This window comes from Pelophylax lessonae (genome assembly GCF_965119305.1).
Source record: "Pelophylax lessonae genome assembly, chromosome: 7".
NCBI lineage: Eukaryota > Metazoa > Chordata > Amphibia > Anura > Ranidae > Pelophylax > Pelophylax lessonae.
In genome coordinates, this window is record NC_138774.1 from 119,513,077 (window position 1) to 119,537,408 (window position 24,332).

General features: G+C 41.2%; 1 protein-coding gene across 1 annotated transcript in view; it reads right to left on the bottom strand.

Moving 5' to 3' along the window:
• Positions 1–24,332, bottom strand: part of GPC4 (glypican 4) — a 182,780-nt gene that overhangs the window by 63,136 nt on the left and 95,312 nt on the right. The window contains exon 3 of the mRNA XM_082262515.1: positions 14,284–14,675. Within this exon, the coding sequence (XP_082118641.1) occupies positions 14,284–14,675 (392 nt within the window). The remainder of the gene's footprint in view (positions 1–14,283; positions 14,676–24,332) is intronic.

Below are 24,332 nucleotides of genomic sequence, written 5' to 3' on the forward strand. Positions count from 1 at the left end.
AGGAAGATTCGCCTGCAGTTTGTATGCCCCTGAGCTGCAAACAGAAATATGGGTGCTGCCAATACTTCACTATTTAGAGGGTTCAAGCTCCAGGGATTGCTTCACTGCCCCTGCTTTACTAATTAGTGGATCATAAACCCAGACCAAGTATGACATTTAGCGAATCCAAGAGCCATATAATATAATGAGCCATAAAGTAACCCACACCAAGTATTCTACACAAGCCAATTTAAATGTGGAAATTCAAAAGTTTGCCTAATTATAGATCTAAATACTATCATGTTAGGGCCAGAATGCAAGGGTAAACATATATGGAAGTGACACGTGGCTAGGCGTTGCTTAAAAAAAAAAACTGAACTGCCAAACTGCAGGTCAATGCACATACAGATGCAGGATAAAAGGACTTTATTACAACTAACTGCAACACAACAGCTTGGTAGGGAGTTACTAATGGAAACCATATTTTTTGCAAAATTGCAGTGAAATGCACAAAAACACATCTGGTAGAAACAAGCCCTTAGGAGAAAAACACAATGCTGTATCACCTCCAACTTCCACACTAGGTGTCAGCACAGGCCTGGACATACAATGTGGTCTTCTTAAATCTTGACATGAGTAGCTAAACTGCAGAATATTTATTGTAATACTAAACTTCAGGTTAGCAAGTGGCTGCCAACTGACCACTATCAAATTGTTGTTCAAATCAGAATGTATCCACACAAGGGGATGAATATCTGTAAAATATGACAAGCTGCAGGAGTGTGCATAGTTCAGAACGGAGCCCAGTTCTAGAAATGTCCAAAGAAATTGTTGGAAATTTTCATAATTCAGAAGGCTTGGGCCATGTATGGCAGTATTTATTCCAGTCCGATATCGTTTAGAAATTAGAATCGATCTAAAGACATGAACTTGGCTCTCTTTTCTAAATTTGTACGCACAAATTTATATTAAAGTAGAACTAAAGGCTTAACTTTTTTCTTCATTTTGGATAGAGTAAGGGAGGGGTATTACCACCTGACCTTTCATTTTGCCACCAATGTTCCATTGGGGAAATCTCCCTCTACTTCCTGTGCCATAGCCAAAACAGTAAGTGAGAGGAAATCCCTGGGGACCCCCCAGGTCACCACAATTAGTGTCCCCATTGAAAGATTTCCCTACAATTTGAATTTTTTTTATTATTTTTCTTTTACTTCCGATAACGGTAAACAGGATAAATAGGGGAGTGAAGGAACTCATGGGCTGCCACATGAAGCTGACTAGAACTAGTGTCCCCATTGGAAGATTTCCGCTCTATTACTGTGCTGGGGACAACCCAAAATTTGGGATGAACCTCTCTAATGGGAGCACAGACAACAATAAAAATCTGGCTGGTGTTTTAATCCCCCTCTGCTTAGTCAAACTATAAAACAAAGGGTTGCCTTTAGCTATACTTTAATCAAGAAACCTAGCAAATAAATTCCATAAGAGGGCTGTGTTTAATGCATTAGAATGTTGGGATAATATAAAAGCTCAAAAGATGGGACCAAACACAAACTAGTTGACAGATTTGTTACATTTGGTGTATTATACAGCACTCAGTTATGGTATAGGAGTATGACTGCAGCCATCTGACTGGGACCCTGGTTCTCCTAGGACAGTGATGGCGAACCTTGGCACCCCAGATGTTTTCGAACGACATTTCCCATGATGCTCAACTACACTGCAGAGTGCATGAGCATGGGAAATATAGTTCCCAAACATCTGGGGTGCCAAGGTTCATCATCACTGTACTAGGACTAAGCCAGTTCCTTAACCCCTGCTTGGGAACATAACATGGGAAATCATCATTGTGTGCTCTAGTGGTCTTCAGACTTCTATGCTCAGGTGTGCTATGAATGATTTAATATAGAAAAGGGGGTGGTCACACAAAGGGGGACACCTGTCAATACTCTGTACCAGCATCCTGAAATATAAGCATCAAGATCTCTCTGACCACAGGCTTGACAGTTTACCAGAAAAATTGAAGTGTGAACATTCAGTCTATGCAAATACAAATTTGTAAATTGCTGATTCTGTGGAGCTGAAGTGCTTGGTAGTGGTACTGTAAATGTTGTAAAAGACAACCTTCAGCGCTGGGAATTTTTACAGCAGCCCATATCTGATTTCTATACATACATCAAAGCTGATCGCTTGCACTATGTAAGGTCAGCAACTGGAGAAAAAGATGCAAATGACAACACAATTTTAATATTAACAAGTGACATTTGTGTCTTTAGGGGTCAACCTACTTGTAAAGCTTCATCATACAGAATATATTCAGAATCTTCAAAAATGCCGACTATACCCACCCTTTCCACCCACCTTCTTCGTTTATAGAAACCATACTGCATCCAGCTTTTAGGAATGAACAGTGATTTATAATGAAGGGGGCAAGCCTTTCAATCATCTGCCCCATCCATTCATAGAAGCTTAGGCTGGCCATACATTATACAATTTTCCTTTAGGTTTACCAAAACCATTCAATGAAGTCAAACCTAAACACTTTCAGTCTAAAAGTACCGTGCCAGACCTTCAGAGCCCGTGCCGTAAACAGCAACTCCTGCGTGCATCTGCGGAAGTGTCGTCATAGTGCCGCCGGCCACTCACGTAGCCATAGGCTGCGTGCCCCTAGAGGCCTGAGGAAGGAGCGCATGCTCCGACAAAGCGTCGCCTATCCACGTCATCACGCCCCACGTTGTTAGCCGGAAGTACGCCGCAGGAAGCTCCGACATTGCACGCAGTGTCCCTAGGGTTCGGAGAAAGCCGTTCCTCCACTGGCTCGAGCGGACCACACGGCGGATCGGTCGGATCCTATCCATACAGGCACCCGGACAACTAATCTTTCGGATCAACTTCAAGGCTATCATTCACTGCTGGTCATATCTATTGTTTGTGAGTATATAGTGTGCTGTGTTTTATAGGTGTGCGATTCCCTGAGAAGTTTTCAGTTCGGTTTTAGCCGTCATCCCAAAGTATATTGAAGGGGGAGGTTTTGGTGCCTCAAGCCAAGGTGTGGGACTTTTAAAGGGCTAATACATAGAAGAGTATCTCTTGAATATAATAAAATATTTATTCATAATAACATATAAGGTAAATATTGTACGTTTGAGTTACAACAGATGTAGTACGTATAGTGTATGGGTTAGAGACCCATAAGTGAGGGTGAAGAAAAGTATGAAGGAAGTGACATGGTGGTAAAGTGACATTAGTCTCTCTCTTTTGGTCCGAACGTCTTGGGGTGGCGTTGGATCTTTGTATGAGAGAGTGTTCAAATTTCCTACGCGTTTCGGCGGGGAAGCCTTTATCAAGGAAATATGTCAACTAGGGCTGCCACGACGCGTCGACTACAAAAAATCGTCGACGTGCGTGAAAAGCGTCGACGCGTCAACGCGTGACGTCACACGCCCTCTGGCCGGCCGCCGCGCCGCTTGAAATTCCCCCGCCGGGCTCCGTCCACACCGATGTTGGAGACGAGGTGAGCTCCAGCACCCCTGTACTCTGCCACAGCTTCTGCCGCAACGCCATCCTCCCCGATCACCCCCCAGCTACGTAGAGATGTCACATGTGCGGCCCTACACCGGCTTGTACTGTACTGTGGCGGCTTGTAATGGCCTGTTCTAGGTGGGAAGGCTTACTGGGGGGTCTGTACTGGGAGGGGGGCTTACTAAGTGGTCTGTACTAGGTGGGAGGGCTTACTGAGGGGTCTGCACTGGGAGGGGGGGCTTACTAAGGGGTCTGTACTAGGGGGAGGGCTTACTGAGGGGTCTGCACTGGGAGGGGGGGCTTACTAAGGGGTCTGTACTAGGTTGGAGGGCTTACTGAGTGGTCTGTACTAGTGTACTGGGAGGGGGGCTTACTAAGTGGTCTGTACAGTACAGACCACTTAGTAAGCCCCCCTCCCAGTACAGACCCCCTCAGTAAGCCCTCCCACCTAGTACAGACCCCTTAGTAAGCCCCCCCTCCCAGTGCAGACCCCTCAGTAAGCCCTCCCACCTAGTACAGTCTGTACTAGGTGAGAGGGCTTACTGAGGGGTCTGCACTGGGAGGGGGGGCTTACTAAGGGGTCTGTACTAGGTGGGAGGGCTTACTGAGGGGTCTGCACTGGGAGGGGGGGCTTACTAAGGGGTCTGTACTAGGTTGGAGGGCTTACTGAGTGGTCTGTACTAGTGTACTGGGAGGGGGGCTTACTAAGTGGTCTGTACAGTACAGACCACTTAGTAAGCCCCCCTTCCAGTACAGACCCCTCAGTAAGCCCTCCCACCTAGTACATACCACTTAGTAAGCCCCCCTCCCAGTACAGACCCCTCAGTAAGCCCTCCCACCTAGTACATACTGTACTAGGTGGAAGGGCTTACTGAGGGGTCTGCACTGGGAGGGGGGGCTTACTAAGTGGTTTTTACTAGGTGGGAGGGCTTACTTAGGTGTCTGCACTGGGAGGGGGGGCTTACTAAGGGGTCTGTACTAGGTTGGAGGGCTTACTGAGTGGTCTGTACTAGTGTACTGGGAGGGGGGCTTACTAAGTGGTCTGTACAGTACAGACCACTTAGTAAGCCCCCCTCCCAGTACAGACCCCTTAGTAAGCCCCCCCTCCCAGTGCAGACCCCTCAGTAAGCCCTCCCACCTAGTACAGTCTGTACTAGGTGAGAGGGCTTGCTGAGGGGTCTGCACTGGGAGGGGGGGCTTACTAAGGGGTCTGTACTAGGTGGGAGGGCTTACTGAGGGGTCTGCACTGGGAGGGGGGCTTACCAAGTGGTCTGTACTAGGTGGGAGGGCTTACTGAGGGGTCTGTACTGGGAGGGGGGGGGGCTTACTAAGTGGTCTGTACTAGGTGGGAGGGCTTACTGAGGGGTCTGTACTGGGAGGGGGGCTTACTAAGTGGTCTGTACTAGGTGGGAGGGCTTACTGTGGGGTCTATACTGGGAGGGGGCTTACTGAGGGGTCTGTATTAATTACAGGATTAATTAGCTAATCAAAAAAACACTCAAACAAAAAAATAAAATAAAAATAATCGTTAGATTAGTCGACTAATCGTAAAAATAATCAATAGATTAGTCGACAGACAAATTAATCGTTAGTTGCAGCCCTAATGTCAACCATCTTTAGGTGGTGATAAGGTGATAACGTGTTGTGCCTGGGCCTGCTTATAGTCCTCGGGTCCTCATAAGAATCAACTGGATGTAGTGGTTACATATATTCTTTGGGCCAGTTCGGGAGGAGAAAACATTGAATCATCCCGTGTCTGGTCAAATTTTGCAAAGTATATTTTGTGGTATATATTTCCAGTGTCATCCACTAGGGGGAGCATTGCTCCAACTGGTCCTGTAGTAGTGAACAGTTCCAGTGGTCTCCGCTAGGGGGTGCTGGTCCGGCTGTTCCTGTTCAGTTTTTTCAATGTCCATGGGTTTTTGAAGGAAGAGAGAGGTCCGGGTAGCGTGGTCTGAGCGTCCTCACGGTCCCTCATCCCTTGCAGGGGTGTGTGTATGTATATATGTATATATGTATGTATGTATGTATGTATGTATGTATGTATGTATGTATGTATGTATGTATATATATATATATATATATATATATATATATATATATATATATATATATATATACATACATATATACATATACACACACACACATACATATATATATATATACATACATACATATATACACACACCAGTATATATTTAATTTATTTTCTCTTTAACTGCGGTTTACTACCGCTTTTAAAGAGAAAAGGGGACAATGACAGGACTAGGTTTTTATATACTTTATTGCAAACAAAAAGTTACGTACCTTTAAAGATGAACAAAATGTTACATCCTTTTTAATATACTTTAACAGTTCATGTAGCACTTGTACCTCTTCAGAGTTGAGACATATTTCAACTAAATAGGAACAAAACTACATATGGAGTTGATTTAGGCTCTTCAACACTGTCGTCATCGCAGAATGCTTGTTTTGCTAGGAAATAAGGGAGGGGGGTAGAACCAGATACACAAAAAAGAATTTAAGAATGATCATTAAGTGGAATTTGTGCACGCTGGAATTTAAGATATTAACCCTTCACATGCCAGAAGGGTCAGAATGCAATGCATGTGGTATGCTTCACACATGTTTGTATCGTCCAGAAGAGCAAAATTAAGTATCAACAGTGCAGCCCGTGTACCAGAGCAGTCAGCAATACCTTATGATTACCAGCAGCTCTGCATGCTATGACCTGCAATTATACACTCATCCTATTATTCTTGCACTGCCAAGTTTTCTGCACCGCTGCCATGGGACAATCTCAGGAATCCTCCGTAGTCTAGACAAAAGGAGTCAGGACTTTCCAGTTCAACCCAGCTAGTTTCAGGGATTATAGATGTCAAAAACTTGTTTAAACCCTAACCCCAAGTAGATGTAGCTACTTGCAATATAGATTATCCACCAGCGACCTAAAAATTGCATTAGAGTATCAAGACCAATAAAGAAACCCAAAAGTTTTTGAAAAACCTGAATTTTCAATCCTATGCATTACTTAAAGTGGTTCTAAAGGCATGTGTTTTTTTTTCTGTGCATTAGGGTAAAAAAACCTAAGTGCAGCTCTCCCCCGCCCCACCTTTATACTTACCTGAGCCTAACCCAGCACTATGTCCGAGAGCAGAATCCCTGCTCTCTCTCCTCATGATCAGAAACAGGAGCAAAAGCCATTGGCTCCTGCTGCTGTCAATCACCGCTAGTAGGGAGGAAGCAGAGAGCAGTGTCAAGCCGCACTGTGTCAATGGATACACAGCGGGGCTTGGGATCAGGTCTGCATGACTGACCCCCCATAGCACGAGGCTGGCTATTGAGGCACTCAGCAAGGGGGAGGAGCCAGGAGCAGAAGACCCAAAAAGAGGAGGATCAGGGCTGCTCTGTGCAAAACCATTGCACAGAGCGGGTAAGTAAAACATTATTTGCCATTTTAAAAAACATTTTTTTTCCTTTACAATCACTATTACTATTTAATCTTTCAGTTTTTTTTTTTTTATTTCAAGATGGCAAAACAGTAATACTCAGACTTTCATAGATGGATATTAGGCATCCTTTTTTAGAAGGATGTTACAGTCAAAGAGTGGGGACCGTTTATTTTAAAATTCTTCACTTACCAAGCCAGAACAAGTATGTGCATGTAAGATGCCCCACTGCCCCTGCCTCTCATACTGCACTGCTAGATCCCTGACCAAATTATTGATATTTCTAAGCACCATCACATGGGGTGTTGCGAAAATGCTAAGCTTTATGTAAACCTGGTGTGAACTTTGACATTTCTATAAGATTTTTATAGAGTTTTTATAGATTTTTAAGGAGTTGGACTGGTGGAATTGTATTGGCTGGAGTTCAACAAAAAATGTACTGTGGACTTAGTTCAGAAACTTAAAGTGGAAGTTCAGGCAAATTCTAACTAATGCCTCGTACACACGCAACGATTATCGGCCGACCGATCGGCCGACTTTTGTCCAGAGTGGTGTTTTGTTGGTTGGAATGTGCCTAGACTGCACACGAATTTTCTCGGCCAACAAAAATCTACTTCTGAAGTGATGTCATGTGCTGGTTTACTTTCCGTGTGTTTTTTCTTCTCTGAGCATGCCCAGTCTTGCTTATCAGATTTTTGTCTGCTGAAATCTGTACTGACTGACGGAAAATCGGCCGTTGTGTTGACAGCCAACAAAAATTTTATAGCCTGCACACCAGATTTTTTTCGGCCGAAAAGTCGGAGTCGGTTGTCGGAAAAATCATACTAACAAGCCGAAAATTGGCCGATCGAACGTTGGTCGAAAATTCCCGGACAATAATCTATGTGTGTGTACGGGGCATAAGGCTAAGCCTACTCTCAAACCCCAGGTCTAAGCCTATTCTATCTACCCTGTAAAGAAAAGATCTGTATTACTTTCTATTTCTGAAGCCGCTCTGGTCCAGTCAAAGGATCTCTAGTGGTGGCTTCTGTGTAGAGGAGAGACTGGGGATAATGGCTGCAAATGCCTGTGTGGTGACCTCACTTATGGGCTTATTATGGGGTATCCGTTGTCAACTGCCCCCTATTCTACACTGAAGCCAGCGCTGGAACCCGATCATGTGACTGGACTGGAGCAGTCTCAGCATAGGCAAGTACATAGATCTTTACAGGGTTAAATAGAATAGTCTTAGAATGGAGGGGAAAGTAGATTTAGCCTTTACTTAGAATTTGTCTAAACCTCCACTTTAATGCTCACACAGGTTCGATATTATAAAGGAAACATGCAGTGGTTTTCTAGATATCTTAATTATGGTCAGGAAGAAAACAATTAAAAAAAATATTGTTTTAGTCCAAGAAAATATGAAAAAGCCTGGTTTACAAAGCTTCATTGATGCAAGTTACATACACAAGTGGAAGTCAATGACTCAACCCAGTGATTTGTAGCTGTGACTCATCCTCACACGTCACAACTAGGGAAGATTTCCAAGGGCTGCCCTATGAGCGATTTAAAAATGGCACTTCACCAAAACACATGGCACTGTGGTACCATGCGTTTTGGTTCATGCAGGAAAGTGTGATTTTCCATGCTTTCGCACGTTGGTATCAACGAAGATTTTGACTCTCACTGAGGTTTTAATGAAGCCACAAAACAAACATGGTCTACTTTAATGTCTCTTGCCAACACACAGCTCCCTAGGATTACCTTTTCATGAGCAAATATTGTATACATATAGTAGAAAACTCACATCCAGGACTTCTAGCTCTCAGAAGCAGGACCCTCCAAGCCCACATCTTGAATTGTACTGCACATAGGGCCCCAAGAACCACTACCAGTTCAATGGTAAGCTCCAAAAAAATTCCAGCCTGGAGAGTTTGACAGCGCAGGCAGCAAACAGAGAAGCTGGACGCTGAACGTGTCTCCCGTATACAATAAAATGTCAGATTTGCGCGTACAGCAGCTGGATGCTCTGTGTGCAAGTACTTATTTGTGTGTGTGTGTGTGTGTCACCGGCATAAACCAAATAGTTCAGATATAACCAATGTGGTTTGCAGCAGCTAGAGAAACTTCATTAAGACGTGTGCACTAAATAAAGATCTATAGATATCTGCTCTAACCAATATGTAAACTGATAATACCCAAAACATGCAATAAAAATATTATCAAACACTGCTAGTGATGTGCAACAAACCAATTTAAGAATATGGTTATCAAAACTGAAAAATAAAAATTAGAATAATTAGATACTTTAATACTTTATTCTAATTTTTCAGTTTTGATAACAATATTTTAAAATTCTTTTGGTTTGTTGTACATCACTAGCAGTTTTGAATATATTTTTATTGCATGTTGATTCGGGTATTAACAGTTTACATATTGGTTAGCGCAGCTATCTATAGAGCTTTATTCTGTGTGCAAGTAGCCATATATATGTCTCAATGAACAAAAAATGCATTAAAGTAGTGTTTTCCCAGGATAACCAAGCCCTTACAGTTTCTCCTTAGAAGGAAAAAAATAGTGCTGTGAAGACTTGATGACTATGCCTGCAATATAGAGCTAAACAGACACTACTGCGGTCATCTGGGTACAAAAAAAAATTAAAGACAGATACAACTATGAGGTATCAGTCAGAGCTGGGGCGGGTCGGGGGCGAGGGGAGATGAGCGGCTGCTGTCATCTGAATATATATATATATATTATATATATATATATATATATATATATATATATATATATATATATATATATATATAATCCTTTCAGTATTACATTTGGGGCCAAAAGGTGTAAGAGTTGGAGCGAGGGAGGTTCGAAGTAAGGCAATTTTGCGTGGATTTATAGAGGATGTTTCTCGGCTGACTCATAGGTCTGAGTCACACCATTTAGAATTTCAACACCTCTCAGCCATGCCTGGCCTAACAGTGGGAACAAAGGGAATTGACTAATTATTACTTTGGGAAACTGCCGGCATAATCATTAACTCCTTCACTTCCTATGTCATGACAGCACATGGACTAAGTGCAAAGGCCAAAAAATAAATTAAACAGTTTATCCCCTGACTAAGAAATGTTTTTCACAATACATTATCAGTGAGTGTACTTTTTCAATCTTCATCTGACATTGTATCAATGTATATCTTTCAACCCTTGCGAGATCGCTGCACCGGGCTCGAACCCTTGCGAGATCGCTGCACCGGGCTCGAACCCTTGCGAGATCGCTGCATCGGGCTCGAACCCTTGCGAGATCGCTGCACCGGGCTCGAACCCTTGCGAGATCGCTGCACCGGGCTCGAACCCTTGCGAGATCGCTGCACCGGGCTCGAACCCTTGCGAGATCACTGCACCGGGCTCGAACCCTTGCGAGATCGCTGCCCCGAGCTCGAACCCTTGCGAGATCGCTGTTCCGGGATCGAAACTTTGCTAGATCACTGCTGCAGGCTCGAACCTTGCGAGATCACTGCTCCAGGCTCGAACTTTGCGAGATCACTGCTCCAGGCTCGAACTTTGCTAGATCACTGCTCCAGGCTCGAACCTTGCGAGGTCACTGCTCCAGGCTCGAACCTTGCGAGATCACTGCTCCAGGCTCAAACCTTGCGAGATCACTGTTCCAGGCTCGAACCTTGCGAGATCACTGCTCCAGGCTCGAACCTTGCGAGATCACTGCTCTAGGCTCGAACCTTGAGAGATCATTGCTCCGGGCTCGAACTGTAATGAGATTCGCTCCACCAGGCTCAACTGTAGTGAGATCGCTGCATTAAAGCAGCCAATGCATTGCTACTGCTATGTTCAAATGAAATAAACTTTACGCATAATGCCAATGTAAACAGCAGCCACAACTCTAGACACAAGAGGCTGTGCGGGAGATTGTGTCAGTACATTTTACTACACAAAGAGGACATCGTTTAGCATGCACATTAAGTGGCGAGAGGACTGCTTTAAGAAAAGCATGCTAAAAATGCATAAAAAGGCTTGAAGCTTAGCAATGCCTATATAGTTTTACAAGGCATAAATTAGATTTATTCAGCATCCTTAACTTACATTATCGGCATCAATGTATCCAGGAGAAAAATATTGCAGCAGACATTTTCAATAATACAAAGCAATGTAAGCACTCTTGTAAGACTAGGTTCACATTAGCGCGACTTGTCAGACGACTTGTCAGCCTGACAAGTCGCGCTCCCTCGCGGTCCATTGACCCCTACAGGACCCGTTCTAATAGGAGCGACACAAGTCGCTCCGACTTAGAAAAAGGGTCCTGTACTATTTCGGGGCGACCTCGGAGCGCGGTGCGTGTGCGTCTTTCTGTAAATCCAGGAAGTAAACAGGCAGGAGCTTCAGCTGCCCACAGTTAAAATGGCTGCAGCCAGACTTAGTGGAGGGAGATTTCTGCAGCATATTGGCAAGTACAGAATCACAGAATATATAAAATATGCAAAGTGGTTGGAGGGAAGCTTCAGAATGGCAAATGCAGTTCCCCTTTAAGTTACCAGCAGTTTTTTCCACTCTTAAGTAGGGCTACAACTAGCAATTATTTTCATAATTGATTAGTTGGCCGATTGTTTTGATTAAATCGGATTGTATAACTTTATATCTATATGCAGTTGTGAATATAAAATGAGCAGCTATATATATATATATATATATATATATATATATATATATATATATATATATATATATATATATGCACATATACATACTCTATTAGAGCTTGAATCTGGTACATATCATCAGAGATCAAAATTTATATTTAAAAAAATGAAGACCTTAAAACACTTTTTTGCTGATTTTTAGACAGGACTGTATTAGAATATTATGAATGACTGTCTCCCTTGTCATAGGCAGGTAACCTGCTACAAAAAAATGTTCATTTTAAGAACGTATGATTTTGTGTTAGTGGGGTCAACTGAAGTTGGTTTTCGACCACAGTAACGGGAAAATTCAAAGAAGCAGAATAGAAAACTTCTCAATCGGACGACTTTTCAGACAGTGTATGTTATGTGTTTTGTTCAGAAATTACATTTATTTCAAAAGGCTAAATTTGCGAATGACATTAGTCCATTCATCGAATGGCCAAAAATAGATACATGCATGGCCAGCATAAGACATTTAGTATTAACAGCACGTTTTTTTTTTTAATCACCTGTTGTGATTGGTTTGAAAAAAAAATAGCCCTTAAGGCTGGGGCAGAAAATCCCCACAAGGGGATAATTTATACTTTGAAACAGTGAAAGCAATAATAATATATATATATATATATATATATATATATATATATATATATATATATATATAAAAATATAAAACTTGTATCATACATATAATAAATATACCCAGAAATAGAATATACAGAGTATCTCAACTGGGAGTCAGACACAAACAAACTATATTATCAAAAGGTATTGGGACACCTGTCTTTACATGCATATGAATTTTAATGGCATCCCAGTCTTCTGGCCGGAATACCCGATAAGAAAATCGGCCGAAAATTTCCGTTCAGCGAAGGATCGGCCGATATTCTACTCGTTAATGCCCAGCCATCAGTGACCGATATCGATATTGTGAACGAAAAATCCCGTTCGAAAAAAACAAAAAACTCTGTCTCGTTTTCGAATGAACGATATTCTATACGTTGGTGTTAAGGTCGTTCATTTAAAATCTGTAGCTCATCATCACGCATGCACTGTTTCGATGGTCGGCGGTCGAACGGTCGGGCAATATTCGGCCTGTGTATTCCAGCCATTAGGCTCCATTCACACCTGAGCGTATCGTTTGCAGGCATTTTTTTGGATGTTTTCAGGCTTGTTTTTCCAGGCGTTTTTCAGGCATTTTTTGCAGGTGTTTGGAGAAGGCATTGACATCTAACAAAAACACCTGTAATCTGCCAAAAAAGAAGCTCATGTACTTTAGAGCTTCAGGCATTTTGCTTCAGGAGATTGAAATGAATGGGATTTTGCTTGTTTTGAGACTTCAGAAATGAGCGTTTTACGAGCTGAAATACGCTCAGGAGTTAACAGGGCCTTAGTCTGTTTCTGAAAATACCAGTTACCTCACTTCATCTGGATTCAATGCCAGTGCTGGGACAAGGTGATCCAGCACCCTGGGCAAGGATGCCAGACCACGCCCCCCCTTCCCTTAGGGTTTGGGTCAAGGCACCCCCCCATCCTTGCAATAAACCATTGCGCCCAGGGCAACCGTCCCTCCTGCCCACCCCTTGTCCCGAACCTGATCACTGCCATAAGGTTTAGAGACAAAGTACTGATTAAAACATTAGGATGACAACCAAGAAACTAGCCTCTTCAGAAAGACAGGTCTGCAATAGCTGCATCCATTTCTTTTACAACAGGTTCCTTTGCATGCTGGAGAACCTCATTAAACACTGGTTCTGTTTCTCTTTCATTACTTCATATGGTCAGACAAGCATGTATTGTCAGGATAATGCACCACAGCCAATAGTGGCTTCTTATGTCAATATTGTTCATTTTCTCCACAAGTATTCTGCTCTGACTGGTCCCTGCAGTACCCACCAAGCTCAGTCTATCAAATATCACATTTTTGTAAAGGATAAAGAAAAAACTGCTTAATGTAGAAATGTTTGGTGTAGAGTGCTAGGAGTGATGTGAACAGAGAAAGAAAAAAAAAGGAAATTGCCCTAGAAGTTAAAACACATGCACGAAAATTAAATATTAAACAGTGCTTGTAGAGATAAATTAAATGATTTGCATAATTCCCCCCTGAGGCATCATTGGTTGCAATTCCCTTATTTGAATGTCATTTAGGAATCTCCATTACAGATGCATTTATCATTATAATTAGGAATTTGTGTGGGACACCCCCTGTCATCAACTTGCCTTTCATTTTTGCACGATAACATCAGGTCACCTGCTCAAAGAGGAATGTGTTCAACTGATAAAACTATAAATTTATCATTTCAAGATTTTCCTATTATCTAGAAAAAGTTGGGGAAACTATTTTTTAGTTTTAAAAAAATGAATAAAAAAAAATAATTCCAAGTCAAAATAGCATCTCTTATTTAGGCCATTACTTCCTTCCATCTAAACTCTGCTCAAATGCAACTATATCTTGAATCTTTACATCTGGCATGCACTAAGAAATATTTTTTTTTTGTTTTTTTTTTTTATTTGTCCATGTAATTCTGACATACAGCACACCCATAGCATGACACTGATCAAGAGAACAAACTTGGCACAAACTTCCAAGTGAATGATGTTCACATTTACTGGCTGCCAAGAAACCTCCATGCTGATCCAAAACAAAAAAGAAAAACTTACCGTGGAAACCTTGTTTATAACATCCCTGGCCACCGCCAGACCTTGTGCAAAGGTACGAGCTGCCACAAAGGCACGTGTGACTTGGAGCTTGAGTTTACGTGGCACATCCCCAAACGGCTTCAGCTGATCAGTGTACTTACTGACGCACTCCAAATACTCATCTGTGAACTGATATTGTGGGTTCACCAATCTGAACATGCGCTCCAATAACCGAGCCCAAAAGTCATTTAACATTTCCTCCAAATTTACATTCCCGCCAACATAATATTTCCGCAGTTCCACAAAGAAATCCTTAAAAAGTTCAGAATTTTGCATGTACAATCGTCCATACGTCCGCACAAACATGTCATTTAACGAGGACTCTGCATTTTTCAGAAGTTCTTTGAAAAATTCTAAGAGAAAAAACAAAAATATCAACTGTTAAAATGAGCAATTCTTTTAAGAACCGAAGATCCTCAGAAAATGAAAACAAAACACACAAAAGTTAAACTTTAAAGTGATTGCAAAGTCAAAAAAGTTTTTTTTTTTTTTTATTTTAAACATGATATAGCTGCTGCTACCACCGGTGTGTGTTCCTACAAAGAATAATCAATAATATTAATAATAGAGTACCAAAAAATCCGTATTGAGAATTAAATGTGTGTGTATATAACAGCAAAAAAAAAAAGTGTTAAGACAAACCTCACACAAAACATGAACTGATTAAATAATGGCACTGGTAATAGTCCTTGATAAATTCCTCCACATTAATCCCTTCACATAGAAAGCTTCATATATAAAACCTAACGAGATTGTAAAGTAATTTTAAAAAATCCTTCTGTGTGCAGCATCCCCCCCCCCCCCTCTAGAGGTGTTTCTAGATCCAGCAGCAATGTTGCAGAAGTATCTCGGCTGCCCGGGACTCCCCTCCTCATTGGCTGAGACACTGGCTCCCACTGCTATCAAAGCCAGTGAGCCAATGAGGAGAGAGAGGGGCCGGGCCAGACTGCGGCTCCGTGTCAGGACAATGTGGCAATCTGAGTCAGAAGTGGGGGCAGGTACATTTAAGAAAAGTTATAGCATAAAGGAAATATGTATAATACCACCACCTTCAGTAGCAGACATACTTCCTTCTTTATTACAAACGTTATGGTTAATTGAAAGGTTTCATAATCCTTTTACAGAACTGAAAACAAAATTTCACCCAAAAGGGGAAGTTTAATTTTTTAGCCCTCTCTCCCCTCCTCTCTTTTGGATACTTTTTTTTTTGGGGGGGGGGGGGATAGTGGGTACCTGCTTCTGCTCAGATCGCCTAAGCAATCTGAGTGAAAGTTGCCTCCCTCCCCCCTAATCTCCCCCCCCCCCGCAGCCTTCTGGGACATGTAACAGGTCCAGAAGGCTGCGAGACCATTCAAGTGTAGAGTGGCCAACCCAGGTGAGAACAGCGCTGCACCCTTGAAGAGGTAAGTATCCTGTTAATCAAAAGTCAGCAGCTATAGTATTTGTAGCTGCTGACTCTTTCCACAGAGCTTGAAGATCCTTTTGAACACACACAGTACACCCCAAATCTCTAGAAGGTGATAAATCCAACTTTTCGGTCTTGCTTTGCAGCCATATTTTTTGGACAACACAAGCAATCTTCTACTTACCACTTGAGTTAAAAGACCAAGTGATCTTTTATCAAAGGAAAATAAACTCAACCTTTTAAGTTCTTTTACATGATACCATTCACTCCGCTTGCTTACTCATCTCAGGAAAACTCATGGGCTGCCCCTAGCAGTGGCTTTGCTTGCAAATCTCAATTCTCTCCAGTGTGCTCTCAGAAGTTTATAGTGCCATCTAATGTTCCTGGAAACCCTTGAGAAAGTCCTATGACTGCACACTGCCCAGACACATCCAGCATTGGAAGAAAATGGACTATGATCGAGCAAGACTAGGATTTTTTTTTTTCCCCCCATGGTAAATAAGCAGGTGAGGTGAAGTGTTATAGTAGGGAGGTTGAATTATTGTGCTTTTAAGGTCCTTTATTGGGACAGTATTATGTTTTTGTTAAAGTTTTTATTCTCTTTTTTACATTTATTTAAATTTCTATTAAGACCTCTTGCACACTGCAGCTTAAAAATGCTCAGTACAGCTTTTTTTTTTTCTGAGCTAAAATAGAGCCCATTCATTCCTAATGTGCCTATGCACACAGCCGCGTAAATGAGCGCCGCGTATTCTTCAGTAAGAACAAAATAGAAAAATCTGCATTTTTGGTCAGTAATTTATGCCTGATGCGCGCAAATATGCGCGAATGCACTCAAATGAGCCAAAATGCCAATTGCATATCAAGAACGCTAGAATTTGCGTGAAATTACGCGCATTTACGCGAGCGTATAAGCGCGAAAATGCACGCAAATGTGCGCATTACAATTATGCCAAAAAACGTAGATGCTCTAACAGGAGTATCGTGTGTAAGCTGCCTTAAACATTTCATACAAAGTACCTCCAAAATAGTCTCTTTGCAAAGCATACTGGACTTTCAGCACAGCCAGCATGCTTGTGGGCAGATTGACTGATTATGCCAGATGGGACCATCACGGCTATGAGAGGAGCAGAGCTGTGTACCTCCTCTGAGACTCATCCTACAGAATTTTTTTTTTTCAACAGAACTGCTTTAAATGAGCTTCCCGAAAGCCCGAGCATTTGATCTTACCACCTACTAGCTGCGGGTATTAAATATCCGCAGCCAGTGCAGTTTACTCTTAACCACTTAAGTTTTGTAAGGTTTTACCCCCTTCTTTTGGTGGTATGTGAGCACTGTTTTTTTTTTTTTTGTGTGATCTAAACGAAAAAGACCAGAAATTTTGAAAAAAAAAAAATTATTAAAGTTTAAAAAAAAAAAAAAAAAAAAAAAAAAAATCGAATTTCTTCATAAATATAGGGCAAAATGTATTCTGCTACAAGTCTTTGGTAAAAAAATAAAGTCCAATAAGTGTATATTAAGCAGTTTGCGTGAAAGTTATAGTTTCTATAAACTATAATTTATATGCTGGAATTTACGCAGCTATAGACAGTATACTGTAATGGCGGTGATCAGTGACATAGTGGCACTGATAGTGTTGTGGGAAATCTGGTGTTAGCCGATACTGGCTGGGAGGTACGCACATTGACTGATACCAATAGTGACCCTAATACAGCGATCAGTGCTAATACAGTACACTGACACTGTACTAGCCACATTGGCTAGAAAAGAGTTAACTTATAGAGGCAAAGGGTTAAATGTGCGCCTAACAATGTGTAATGTGTGCTGCTTTTACTTATCTGACAGTCAGATCACTGGTCTCAATATACAGAGTTCTGTGTTTTTGTAAACACAGACCTCTGTGTGATTGGCCACAACCGATCAGATGACTTGAGCTAAAATCATTGGCTGAAATCAGCTGCAAAACTAATGCTGTGCCCAATCACATAACCCAGAAGAAAGGTGATGATGTACCATCTGGAGGTGCTGCCCGCTCGCAGTACAACTATTGTAGATGTGCGACAAGCAAAGAACGCACATTAAAAAATAAAATATAATATTTTCTTATTTATTTTGTTACATACACATATATAACTTTTCAAATAATGGCTAATCATAAGCTTTAAGAACATAATTAAGTTAAAGTTTCAAAATCAGATAGAGGTTCTAAACCTTTGTACAAAAAAAAAAAAAACACCCCTCTAACTGCAGTTGGGCTTTAACTTCCATGTTCCCATGGATAAACCGCTTTAAAGAAAAAAAAAAAAAATCAAGAAAAAACCACATACAGAAATAGTAAAATCTCAGGTTTACAGAATAATGCAGCCACAAATATCTGTGATCACAGGGTGGTGCACAAGAAGATTGGTCAGGGGTCACATAACTAAGATCTGGCCCTGAACATCAAGAGTTTAAAAGCGATTTTGGTAAAGCTTAAGGAAAAAGGGTACATACCAAGTGGCATTTCCTGTTTCAGTAAGAATTGGGGTTAAGTTTAGAATGTTTAGAACTCATGTGGCCATACATATTAATCTGCAATTTTTCTATACCAAACAGTGGCTGCCAACTTCCATTATAACCATAAAATACAGGCTTCTGTGGTTTGCTGAAATGTTACAAAAGGTATATATTTTTGGAATACCAACTTTGCCCCATCTTAGTATTGCAAGCTACCAAGACAAATTGCTGAAAAATCTATTTTCCCATTAGAGGGGACTGCAGTGGTTCGGGAAAGCATATTTCAGGGTGGATATAAAGGAAATAAGACCACATCTTTTACTGTACATATTGACTTTGCGTTTAGGTGTTTTTTTGGTTTTTTTTTATTTTAGGAAACATACTGATCACACAAATAACTTTTAATGAAAAATACTGACAATTTTAAATATAAAAAGTTAAATTATTTTAAGTACCTTTAGAAAAAGTCTTTTATTCTCTATTTTGCACACTAAACTAATATTGGGAATGCTTATTTAGGGTACATTTACATTAGTGTGTAACGCGCAATACTGCACTATCTGCGCTGCGGTGCACTAGCCACTTGCCGACTGCATTCCGTATATACCGGCCTGCAAGTGGTTTACCAGGGTTCTGACTGAAGCCATCAGCCAAAACCGCATTTTTCCCTGGGTTTTTTTTTTTTTTCAAGCTGGCGATTAGCATTCTCATTAAAGTGGTCTGAGCGGCTAATTAGCTGCTGGATCGCTTTTAGAAGCAGCGGGAGGGGTTTGGGTTTCTTGAGCTTATTGCTTTTATCGGTGAGTGGAGGAAAGGTTCCGACGGTTTGAGCGGCTGTCCATAGAGGTTACCAGAAACCAGATAGTCTCCAATTGCCTCTATAAGCTTGGAGGACTGAAGCAACACCATGACATGACCTTCCTGACTAGGGCAAAAATTAAATATTTTTTTGCAAAAGATTTTTTTTTTTTTTTTTTTTAGCTTTTGCTTTTAAAGGTAGAGCAGAGATTTGGGGTCTTATAGGCCTCAGATGACTCCATAAAGATGACCTGTCATTCCTTTTATTACAAAGGATGTTTACATTCCTTATAATAGTTATAAAAGTGCTAAAAAACAACAAAAAAAAAAAAAAAAAGTGCCCCTATCCCTCCGTGCTGGCGCGCAATAGTGAAGGCATATGTAGGTTGCACACGCATATGTAAACTGTGCTCGTACCACGCATGTGAAGTATCACTGAAAACGTTAGCACGAGAGCATTAATTCTAGTACTAGATCTCTGCAAGTCTAAACAGGTAACTTGTTTAGGCATTGCCTATGTAGATTTTTAAGTATCGCACTTTGTCGCCATTCCACGAGCATGTGCAATTTTAAAAAGTGTGACATGTACGGTATCCTTATCTTTGATATTATACCAAAATATTGGATTATAGATTGTGTTTCTTTGCAGAAAAACTCCATGCATTCGTAAAATGTATTTTTTTTTTGCCAAAAGATTGCTTTTGAAAAACTGCTGTGCAAATACTGCGTGACGTAATCTATTTATATATATATATATATATATATATACACACATATATATATATATATATATATATATATATATATATATATATATATATATATATATATATATATATATATACACACACACACACACACACACACACATATACATACATACATACATACACACACATACACATTTGGGACTTCCAAGTAATTTTTTAGCAAAAAAATACAGGATTTTTACTTGTAAACAAAAAGTGCCAGAAAAGGTTTGGTCCTTATGTAGCTAGTAGTCATTCTAAATAGTATGCCAACTATTATATATACAGTACCTAAGTGCACCTATGTTACAGGGCACCACAATGTACAGATTGTTTGGTGTGAGTCATTGGCATCAAATAGAAATATAGATATTTAAAAAAAAAAAAAAAAAAGGACGTAAAATATATGAAATATCAGTTTGAAATATCACCTGATAAAAGGAAATTAAAATAAAACTGACAGAAAACCAGAACAGTTTTCTTTTTTATTGATATTACTAAAAATAAAAGCATAATACAATTGCAGACCATAAAATATAGTCATGGACATAAGAAACCAAGATTCAAAAAACATTTTTAACAGCATCGCACATCCAACTAAAAAAAAAAAATCGAATATGCTGTTTCTGCTCTAAGCAAGAATAATGGCTGGTGTTCCCCGTCTGGACTCCTTGGTTCCATAAATTAACACCTCTGCTGCAAGTCACTTGAACAAAGTCCTACACACAAGGATTACTTTCCTGTTTTGCCAAGTTGTAAAAACATGTTTTATAGCTGCACGACAAATACAGTACACTCATTAAATCACCACATCAACACAAATTCAATAGAAAAAAAAAGGCATACACAAAGAATCCGAGAATGGCAAAATCATACCTTTCTGAATATATAAACAATTTTTAAACAAAAGAAAGTACTGTTTGCTAAAGTTCCTTCAAACACTTTCATTTGTTTAGTGCTCAGCTACCATAATTAGTAGCAACCAATTATGGTAACTGCACTTTCTTCCTAGTAAGAAAAAAAATGCAAGGTGTTTTTACATTTTGGTTAAGCCAGGGTTGGCCAATTTCTGGTTACCGAGGTGACTGAAAAACCATGGTAGCTGGGTCATTGAGAACTACTGCTAGTGGGGTGGGGGGTGCAAAAATGCCAATTATCAGACACCCTTTCCTAAATGGCAAGTAGTGCTGTGTGCAGAGGAAGAGGTGGGACCCCTGGGCTTTGCGCTCTATAGTGGGACCCAGGGACGCCATTTTGGTGCATGCTTTGCGATTGTGTGAAGCAGGCAGTGGCTGGAAGCCAGAGCTGTGACAAGTGACAAAGGGACCCTTGAGGACGTTGCTGACAGGTGAGGACTCCAGGGTGGATGTGGGGCTGGGGGCAGACATGGCATGGAGCCCCTGGTAATTCCCCTGAGCCCCCCCCCCCCACTCACATCATGTAAGGTTTGTCATGGTGCTTCTGTGGTCATGTGGAGACTCTTATTGCACATGCTGCTCCTGAACTCTGTATTTCCTGTGATATCACTGGGGACCATGACACATACCCAGCTGTATACACAGGTCAATGACATTACTAGTGGAATGAATCCTTAACTAGCTATACCGCTATACTGTTCCATGATGTAACTGGATGGATGACGCCATTCCTCAATTCTATACACTGTTCCATATTATTAAAACGGTAGTGAAGTCTTTTCACGGATGTAAAAAAAATGGGCCCCCCTACAGGTTCAAGTCAGAATTTACTGGTATGCACTGCACATGTCCCTACAGAAGGCGTCCTTCAGCAATGCACGGTCATGGCTCTGCCTGGTCCCTGGTGGCTTCCATCTTAACCCGGTGTTCCGTGAAAAAACCATACCCGTGAGAAAACCATACCCTCGTCACTTCCGGTTCAGCTACGGAGGGTATGGATTTCTCACGGTAGTTAAACTTGCGGCGGGTACATTAAAACACTTCGGGTGCAACATAAATCATGTCCTCTCCTATCGCTGTAACATCCCTCATCTCCGGTAATAAATATAAAAGCGGATCACGGAGCCGCGATCGCCGTCACATTTACGTCTCATACACCCGCCGCCGCTTTTATATTTATTACCGGAGATGAGGGAAGTTACAGCGATAGGAGAGGACATGATTTATGTTGCACCCGAAGTGTTTTAATGTACCCGCCGCAAGTATAACATTAGAGACAGTGCCGTGATAATTTCATGCCCACCGAGCATGCGCACTTCTCAAATTCTTTCTTCTTCAATCACGTATCCGGGACTCTGAGCATGCGCACTACTGCGCTGCTCAGCTGTTTCAGACCGGAAGTGACGAGGGTATGGTTTCTTCACGGGGTATGGTTTTTTAACGTTACACCGGTCTTCCTTCTGGGTTTTTCATCTTCGGCTGCTGTTCTACTGGTGAACTAATGAGCTGTTGTGTGGTTGTTTTTTTTTTTTTTTTTCAATATAAAATGTTTAATCTTTTACTTATCTTTTAGCTATCTATATGGTCCTTTGCAGGTTGTGTAGTGTTGGCTCCTAGATTATTTTAAAGTCCGCTCCTAGTTCTTGGTGAGATTTGTGCAGGCCTCGGTTAAGTTATATTGATTTCTCCATTCCCCATTTCTCCTGCTCAAGTGTACATTATTGTATTGTTTGGAAATTTCAACCTTCTAGAAGCAGGTGACTGTTTTGCTAATTTACTATCTAAGCTGCTTCAGTGTATAGTATACCTAAGATATGTTTATTTGGCATAATAGAGAGAGAAAGAACTCTCGTTGAATTCTATCTGTAGAGGGATGCCATCCCTCTAATGATATCACTATTCCTGGCATGTAGAGTTCAGCCTTCCATTTTTAGACACTGACCCTGCATGGGCAGCATGACCCTTCAGACTACATGCGGCTTTACTAGGAGTGAGTGATGTCCAGTTAATAGTTTTAGAATTTGTGTGTGGCCCCAGTTGTAAAGCCTTTGACTCATGCCTTGTATTGCTTTAGCAATGCATTGGGAGTCATTGTGGCAATCAAAAGACTGGATGATGACCACTGCAAGAGTGCAATTCCCTGCACAATGGAAAGGGTAAAAAACAGGATGTGTGTCATAAAGCCCCTTCCTGTCTGAAAAGTGTGTGTGTTGGTTCCTACCATTTCAAGTTGTATGTACAGTAAGACTTTGTTACTAGTACGCCTTCCCACCAATCGTGCAAGGCAGTGGTTCTCAACCCCTGTCCTCTGGACCCATTAATAGGCTAGGTTTGCAAGATAACTGAAATACATCACAGGTAATACAATTTGCTGCTCAGTGATTGCAGTATTCTAGTATGCATCTCCCAAGGTTAATACTTAAAATCTGCCTGTTTGTGGGTTCTGAGGACATGAGTTGAAAACTACTGGTGTAAGGGCACCGTTTCAGGGGGGTAGGGAACCGCCAATACTGTGATGCAGGTCCTTCAATGGTTGGTCCCCAACAGTCCTTTACTTGTGTCACTCATCTGAATTCTGAGATGACCCCCCCCCCCCCCCGAATAGTCTATAAAAAGTGTCCACATCAGACAGAGTGACGTTGACACCCAAAAGAGGACCATGGCTTTAGGGGAGTAAAAAAGGGCTTCTAGACTATTTTTCATAAGACCCTGATCAGTCACAGGAGAGTGTATCGTTATCCCAAGGATCACCCATAAGCATGTAAAATGGGGGAAAAAATTATCTCCCAGCCTGAATTAGGTAATCAACAGGCAGAAGCTAAAAGGTTGCTATGTACAAATACTTTCCTGCTGTTTGTTCCCAACAACCATTTTTTATCACGCAGATGTGATTTTCCTTATTCGTTCTGTGAACCCATAGGGCTGCCTTGTCTTTTCTGCAACAGATCCAGATATACAACTCATGTGACTTAAGGGGGCCTGTGCATCCTGCTAAGCCCATACACAAGAATACCTCCCCGAATTAATCTCTTCAAGGTGTGGCTAGGTGCACAGTATTGTGAAGCCATGACAAAGCAGCTGCATGCGCCATTTCAGGAACATGAAATATATACACATCCACATTGAACTGAGGCCTGTGCCTTTACATGTGCTGCTCTTTGTTTCCCAAGAGGCAGGTATATTCCTCCACCCAACAGCTGGGCTTACACAATAGGAACAGCAACTTGCAGTTTAATCTGGACAGATAAAAGAATAGAATGAGGCAAAAGAAGAAACAGAACACCAGTGTTGGGTTATTCAGCATCATATGGCCGGCAGGCCAACAGCAAACCTCCTCCCAGAAAATAAGCAGCAAGGGAGTAAGCATACTTCTTTCACTTTGCAAAATATGCTTTCTGAGCGTCTCTAGGGGGAGTAAGATCCTCTTTTACTGAACACGTTTTAGATCTGGGCTCTTTTTATGTAACATATTATTTCAGTTTCATACAAGGTTTAATAAAACCACTACACAAGGTGGGCTGCAAAGGAGAGGATTGCAATAACGGTATACCCACCCAGTGCAAATGATTTTTCATTAAAAGCACACTCCAGTCATATCCGATATATTCCTTTATAGAAAGTTGAAATTATTATTATTTTTTTTTT